Source organism: Dipteris shenzhenensis, chromosome 30 (genome assembly GCF_047967505.1).
Source record: "Dipteris shenzhenensis isolate YYH24624 ecotype China chromosome 30, Dip_SZ_1.0, whole genome shotgun sequence".
In the NCBI taxonomy this organism is placed as follows: Eukaryota; Viridiplantae; Streptophyta; class Polypodiopsida; order Gleicheniales; family Dipteridaceae; genus Dipteris; species Dipteris shenzhenensis.
Window position 1 is genome coordinate 21,149,707 of NC_141625.1, and position 7,796 is coordinate 21,157,502.

At 45.4% G+C, this 7,796-nt stretch overlaps 1 protein-coding gene across 1 annotated transcript; it reads right to left on the reverse strand.

The window, feature by feature from the left end:
- Positions 1-338: 338 nt before the first annotated feature.
- LOC147881828 (uncharacterized) lies at positions 339-2,797 on the reverse strand. Its single transcript, XM_087401994.1, has 7 exons — positions 2,683-2,797; positions 2,262-2,330; positions 1,971-1,985; positions 1,530-1,885; positions 1,334-1,430; positions 951-1,050; positions 339-804 (listed from the first exon to the last, which is right to left on the reverse strand). The coding sequence occupies exons 2-7, from the start codon at positions 2,306-2,308 to the stop codon at positions 706-708; spliced, it is 714 nt and encodes a 237-aa protein (XP_087258120.1). The 5' UTR covers positions 2,309-2,330; positions 2,683-2,797; the 3' UTR covers positions 339-705.
- Positions 2,798-7,796: the final 4,999 nt, after the last annotated feature.

A 7,796-nucleotide genomic window follows, 5' to 3' on the forward strand; every position in this document is an offset into this window, starting at 1 on the left:
TGAAAATAGTAACTACTACTTTTTTTAAAAGATGCAACCTACTTTGCCCATATCTGCCTGATTTTTCTTCCCTCCATGCCACCAGAAAGAGGTGGTCTCCTATCCTCCTTTAGCTTCTCCATTCTTAGCCCATGCCAAACATAGCACCTTCCAAAATCACCTATCCATCCAGTATCCATCATATTACCCCTAGACCCCTACGATTCCCCACATCTAAGACAAAACCCAGATATCAAAGTACCATGCATCATTGCCACAATACTTGTAGGATCGGTACGTGTCTCTCTTGAAAGAACCTTCTCATGGGCCAGATTAACTTCAAAACATCGTTTTAGATTTGCTTTGTGATTTTAGACATGTAATGGAGGAAACTTTTACATGATGTTAAGATAGACCAAATATTCTTGGGGAATTCAAGGCAGACATGCGTAACTACTTGAATATTTTCTTCGACGTAGAGGCCTTTTTCTTAGCTGTATCCTGATTCTGTTCAACATGTAGCCACTATCAATATTCTGTTCAACATGTAGCCACTGTCAACATTCTGTGCACAACACAACATTCTGTGTTGGAAAGTCTGAAGAAGGAAACAAGACCAGCTCGTGTTGTAAAACACACAACAGAGGGAAGCTCGAAAAGAGATTACGATGACGCTTCAAGCATTTGATATTTGCAGCTCAGATTTATGTCGGTTGCACATCATCCTTATGTTGAAAGCCCTTGCCTTTTTCTCAAAGCGTTGAGGAAACCTCGCCTTTGGGAGCAGCTTGATTTTCCCGTTGACAGATGCCTCACAAAGTGCAGCTGAAATGCACAACACCATTTAGTCATACTGTGGACGAATTACAAGGCAACCTGCTGCAAAAATGTCAATAGCTCCTTAATCCTGCCTGCAGCCAAACAAGCTCGAGAAGCTTGTTCTTGATTCAAAGGGAAGCTAAGAACGTTACCTCATCAGATTCCACGATCCCAAGTTGATGTAGCAAAACGCCCTCATCAAGAAGCTTTTGGTTTCTATAGCTTAGGCAGAAGTTTCCCCAAACGTGTGGCCTGGATTCACAAGAACGGCTAGTCAGAGAGGACGCCGATCTGCTTAGGACAACCATTTGGATTGAACGGACATGAAAACTGGTATCAGTTCGGGAATCGACGAAGAAGAACGTTGATGAGAACCGACTTCCAACTACGCGCTAGCTGAGAGCTTGACCGAAGAAAGAAAGAGGCGACTGAGCCAATCAATTCCGCTGGAACCAAAGTCACTCCGATGCACGAAGCTCTGTTGCAACGGGTTATGAAGTCTATGGACCTTCCTAATTAGCCAAGGTCAACTTACCAAGAAATCGGACTTCCCGCAGCTCCCTCCGCTTCGAACTTCCTCTGGACAGCGCCTTTCAACTCTGAAACTGTTGCCTTCTTGGCCACTTCAACAACTGGGAGAGAAATATTATGAGCGGAAAGCTATCCCTGACTTACAGCATGAAATGTGACGGAGATTGCCGTAAATGAAGATCGGAAAATACAGCACATACCAAAGGTTGTATTGTCCAGCCTGCGAATGCGAAGCTTCATGGTTATATTCTCGAGCTGTCGCACGGGTTTGCGCGTGAATGCTAAGGTCCTGTGCCTTGAAACGAATCTCAATTGCTGATGTTTTTGCTCTTGCTCTTCGTGGTCGTGTGAATCCGTCTCCATGAGAAGCGCCATGCCATCTGTCTCTGTCTCGGAAGCAACCTCGGTGTGCACCTTCGCATTGTCTATCCTGTAATACTGTTCGCCCCCTCCGACCATGAAGCTCGCTAACGGCATCGCAGATAGTCCGTCCTCGCAGCTTTGGACTAGAAGAGCGGAGAGTTTTCCAATTTCTGGAAGGGAAGTTATTTGAAAAAAACCTGCGAACAGTGCGCTTTTCGTACATCATCCCAACGAACAATTGCTGTGGGTCACGCCGTCGATGAAAGCAAGGGAGCATTACCTCAGTCGGAGTACTGTGTTCGTAAGGTCCCCAGCGTCGTCGTCAGGTGTAGGCCATCGGCGGACACATATACACAAACAGGAAATCAATCAATTGCTCTTCTCAATGCTAGTGCGCTTCGCCGAGGCCGGGCGGAATCAAAGATTTATATCATTGTCCTCTGGTGGCAAAATATCAACGAAGCCTGATCTTCACGCCTTAGCTGCCACAACTACGATTTTCTGTCGTTCCTCCGGTAAAGGTTGATCCGCTATAAATTATGCAATCCTTTCACCTCGCCAGCACAAACCTTGAGGTATCAATCATCGCAAAGGTTTCTATCGTTGCATGCGACATCCTCTGCACCAGTTCGTCACACCTGAAAAGGCAGAATCATCTTGAGGCTAAAAAAAGGTAAAAACCAGGTCTTCTGGAGCATTTTCTACGATTTCTACGAGAAGAACAGTAATCCAAAAGCGAGGCAGACAAGAACAGAAGTCTATCAAAATATAATCCAAAAGCGAGGCAGGAACGCTGTTCTCACGGGCAAGAAACACACAAAAGGTTGCTCCAACCAAGAAAGGAAGCAAGAAAGGTGAAAAAGCGAGGCAAGAAAACCAGAATGGTGCCAGAAACCAATACCGCGCCTTATATATACGGAACAGGGATCGAAAGGGCTGCAAAGAACGCCAGAAATGGATCGAAATATTGCAAATGTGCGGGAGAGTTACCTGAATTTGTGGGAGCTGCGAAGAAAGGGAAGCGTTTCTTGGACGGAATTGTTGGAGACGAAAGGGAAATGGGAAGGGGAGAGGGAAGGAAAGAGGGAACGACGGAGTTGAAGAAATGTACAGAAAAACGAGCCAAAAATGATTGAAAGGCGTTTTACGGCAAAAAGAAATGACACGTCACACCAAAAATCCCTTTGCTTTTTTTTCACACGTGCCCCTCCCAACGGCCATCTCTCACAAGTCCCTTCACACCTGTCCTCACACACCACCCAGTTCCTGAGGCTGAAATTGTTGAGAGAAAACCCGTTAATATATATTTACTTGGTTTTAGCTAACACTTTGCATAGTTTCGTGTACATTTTGGCACATGTGTATGTTTTGAGATGACACAACTGCCTCACTTGGAGAGTGTGCGCTTATTTTTCACTAGCTTGGCCCTCCAACATGAAAACATTGTGTGTGTGTGTTTAGATTAAAAGTCCCACCAATAATTGAGCCATACAATTAATTCCATCAATTCGATAAAAAGTTAGAAAAGAAAACATATAAGGAAAAAATGTTTGAGACATCTAAGTTGAAAAATGCAACTAGAGTTTGCAAAAATTTTGATCAAAATTAAGAATTTTTAATAATATTGAGTTTGACAAACTTGAAAAAAGATGTTGAATCCTCACGCAATCCAGGTTCCGAGGTCAAGGTCCACTTACCTACCACCATCCAAACAAACTAGGTGTTAGAACATCATAGTTACGTTTGGTTAGACAGGTAATGGTTGTTCTCCCCGGCTTGTTATCGCTTTACCTAGGAATATAGACAACCATATGGATTCTTAGATAATTTAAAAAACAATTTAGCCACAAGTGAAGTTAAAGTCACAAGTGGAGTAAAGAGCAAATGAGTGCATGGGTTAAGAAGGGATTAGAGGAGGTATGAGACGTTTAGTGGGCTTGGTATGTGGGGTGGTTAAAAAGAAACTGTAAAGGGAAGATTTAACGAGGGTACATAAAAGAATAATTCATAGTTAGAAAAGTATTCATGTGTGTGTGTGTGTGTGGAAGACTTGATAACACCCCTTTGCATAGTGAAAAGACAAAAGAGCGAAGCTAGACAATGGAATAGGACTAATTGCATTAACGGAAATTTTTGTACAAGTCGATGAAACCCTGTTTATAAAGGAAACCAATAGTGGGCTATTTTGTAGAAATGACTTTGTGGAAACTGTAAAGAAGTTGAGCTTGCGCATGAAGTCCTAGCCCTAATCGCAATAAAGGCAAACCTTTGCCACAAACTACTCTCCCGCCTCTACTTTCCATGCCCAATGCCATGAGCATGACCAAGAGATTCCACAAAAAATGGGTGCACAAGGCCATCCTTCATGCATAATGCTACTCCAAAAGAGGACAACAACCTTGGAAGACCGAAGCCATGGAAGGGTTTCCAACCCCTTCTTGCCCCGCACCAACATGAGAAGTTCCATAAAAAAGTAGGGCATGACGAGGACGACGATTGCCTCACTAGCAAGGACAAATTCCAATACTCCATGATCAAAAGATTCACAAGAGTTGGGTTTGTGACAAAGCTCCTGAAATCCTAGGGCTACTATCAAGGCGAGCTATATGTTTGGGTCCCAAAGCTTCCAACAACATACCATATGCAACCTCAACCCATTGGGATTCGTGAGGTAGCAACACAAGAACCTACATCAACCCTTGAGGCACAGTCCCACAAGAACCTACCCTCGAGCCCAGCACGATGGACCATTCTATGAGCCCAAGGAATATCATGATCCCATGTATAGTGCAACTCAATGAGAGAGTTGCCAAGGCCACTGAGGGAGCACCGACCCCTAAAAGTGGGTAGTTAAACAAGAACCTTCCTCCAAGCCCATGCGAACACCATCGGAAGTCATCATACTCAGGGTAGCACTTGTAGTGTCGCTTGGACCTTCTCCTCCTATCAAATTAAAGGTTGTGGTACCACCAGAACCTACGTGAAGCCCGTGCACCTTGTTCCAAGGAGGTCCATCAAAGTGAATGTCGCAACATCGATACCCACATGACAACTAGGATGATGCACAAACTCAACACATGCTCTACCTAGCTGATGACAAGGTATGCTGCTATTCAGCATTCAACTCCACTGCATTCCACATAATTGACCCTTCATTAGGTGCATGGTCATCAAGTCTAGGTCTAGGTGAGTCTATATGGTAGGCATATCACCCGCATGCACCAGCAGCTCACAAGTCCTTGGTATTCACAATGCACCCATCCAAATTTATGGTCAGCATTAGGTGAATATGGCCAATACATTTTTGCATCCTTGCACGTTGACCTCACGAGTCTATGCATCCCCAAGTCTCTCTACCCTGTTTTCTCTCCTGGGCACAGTACCCTCAACATGTGATAGCCCCCTCAACAACTTTGATAGCCAATAAAATTCCCCCTTTTTTAAGCCCAACCGTTACCCCATCGTCTTACGGCCATCCCGCCGGATCATCACCTCACTACTACCATCTCGCCGGATCGTCACCTTGCTACCATCCTGTTGGATCATCACCTTACTACCATCCCACTGGATCATTGCGTCACCCCGTCAGATTGTTGCCATACTGCTAACCCGTCGATTGGTTCCATACAATCATCGCGTTGGATCGTTGCCATCCTTCCATCCCCCCAACTCGTCATCTTATCCATCCTACTGGAAGATCGTTGCCATAACTCTATCCCTCTGGTCAGTGGGATACTAAAAACTATAAAAGGACCCCTTATCCCCCCGAATCATCAGCTTAGCAAAAACAGCCAAACTCTATTAGTTTTCTGCCAAAATTCCACAGTTTCCTACCCCCTTCCACACTGCCCACCAGCCCCCATTTGAATGTCCTCTCCCTCTTCCTCCTCCATAGACTCATTCGTTACATGCATGTCCTCCTTCTTCCCAATGGATCCCAAAAATGACTTTTTTGAATTCGAAGTCTCTACCCCCCAAATCCAGCACCTGCCAATCCATTGCCCACTAGCCCCTCTGAGTCCCAGAGCATGCCCTCAGGATACACCTCGAAGATGCCGTCCGACACACCTATAATTGAAATACAAACTGAGGAGGAGACCAATACTCAATAGAACTCTCAAGAGCCATCAAAAGTGGCTGCCACCCTGCCTTCTCGATCATCCAAAATGCGCACGCCAGCTCTACCACAAGGAGAATACAAAGTTGTATGGACATTGGTAGACTCTCCACTTGGCAAAGTCTAGCTCCAGCAACTTAATGGTTGCGCCATCCACTCCAAATACATGTATGAGGGTCAAGATTATACCCTCTATTACTACAACGTGGCCGCATACCAAGCACTGAAGGATCCAGAGGTGCAAGCATCCTTGGTGATGCCAAGTTTCAAGCCAGTCATGGACCGATTGCCCTACCACCTTAACATGAAGTTGCTCTAAGAGTTCATCGGCACTTACATTACAGTCACAAACTGGGCATATTATTTATGCACTCAAATCGAACATATGGACCACCATTAGTCTGTAGTGCCGAACATCCTCGCCAAGCTGGCAAAGCCATAGGTCACAAATTGGGCATATTATTTTTGCACTCAAATGAGGGAGGACCTCAAAACACATGGAAATGTTCTGGGCAACCCAATGCTTTACATGCCCATAATTTACCACATGTTTGAACAACAGCCACCCGTTGAATATGGGCTAGCCAACAAAGTAGCCACATGAGACATTACAATGGAACAAGAGACAATGGTGGCTGATCCCGAAAGGCTCAGGATTAATCCGAGTGTATCCATCTTCTTTTGTCATCGGCTCTTCTTCCTCTCCATGGGTAGGTCTCACAGAAGCCTTACACTTTTGTAGTGCACCTGAGTACCGAACGTCTGGAGATTATAGTGAGATATCTGTCGAACAATCATCAAAGGCAGACAATATGGAGCTCCAATTACTAGACGCCATGGCCCAACTCCCTCAGGTATTGTGCACAATTTTGCAGCGGAGGCAAGAGAATGTCTCCCAACTGTCCTCCTCTCTAGCATAACCTCAAGTCAGGGCATGCGAAAGCCACACCCTCATGGTCGCCACACAAGCTCGAGGACCTGGAGGTGACTATTACTAAGATCAAGGATGAGCTCTCTACTAGTGAATCCCTAGTTCAGATCATGATGGACTAGCTGGACAAAATCAAGCCTCCAAATTGTGAAAGCGTGACGGACACAGGATGAGGAAATGTACGCAAGGCATAGGGAGGGATCTGCCTGACAAATCCAGATGCTTCAGAACCTCGCACAAGAGCGAGCCCTCACCGTTGCCTTGCAGACAAAAAACAAGCAACTTTGCACCTCTAGATGCCTAAAGGAGTCCATGCTGGAAGATAGGGAGCAGCAAGAATTTGCCATGTACAGGGAGGTCTCCATACAACTTGCCACCTACACACTATCCCCATGCACAATACCCCAAACACTTCTGATGCACTTTGACGCACCCCGCACACAAAATATCATCTTCCACATCAATCTCACCACCCAACATGCTCCTGACCATCCTTCACCAAAATCCCAACCACGGTTGCCCTGTTCTAGCTAGATCTTCAGCCGGCTAGCCTATCTCTCGTCCCTCTGATATTCAGACCTTAGCTGCCCACCCCATTCTCTTAAACTTCTAGGCATGGTGTCGAATGATCATAGAGTCCACCAATTATCCACAGGACGATGACTGATGCAGGTAGCCAAGCCTGAAGAATTGAATCCATGGGTATGTACTCCCAAAAGCATACAAGTTGACATTGACTAGATGCAGACCTATGGCCAAGTTATGGAAGTTTAAACTCAAGTACATTTAGCTGCCTATCACTCCACAACCTACCACCCCCTCGGCATCATCATTTTGTTGAACAAGCTCTCCAAGACTCACACAAGTACTTGGTGGGCAATTTTGAAACGATTCATGTAGTGTATCCCAAAGTTGTCACTAAGGAGGATGGTTAGGAAGCCATATCCATCTTTAATGCTACCGCCCCACCTATAGATATTCCTAATCCCTATCCCACACACCCATAAATCTTGCCCACCCCCCTCAGCAACCCGCCAATCCCATCTTGCCTCCCCT

Coding starts and splice junctions, on each gene's coding strand:
- LOC147881828 (XM_087401994.1), bottom strand. CDS start 2,308: ATGTCGCATGCAACGATAGAAACCTTTGCGATGATTGATACCTCAAG. Junction 1,051..1,333: donor GCGGGAAGTCCGATTTCTTG/GTAAGTTGACCT, acceptor TTGTGAATCCAG/GCCACACGTTTGGGGAAACT. Junction 805..950: donor GGATCGTGGAATCTGATGAG/GTAACGTTCTTA, acceptor TGTGCATTTCAG/CTGCACTTTGTGAGGCATCT.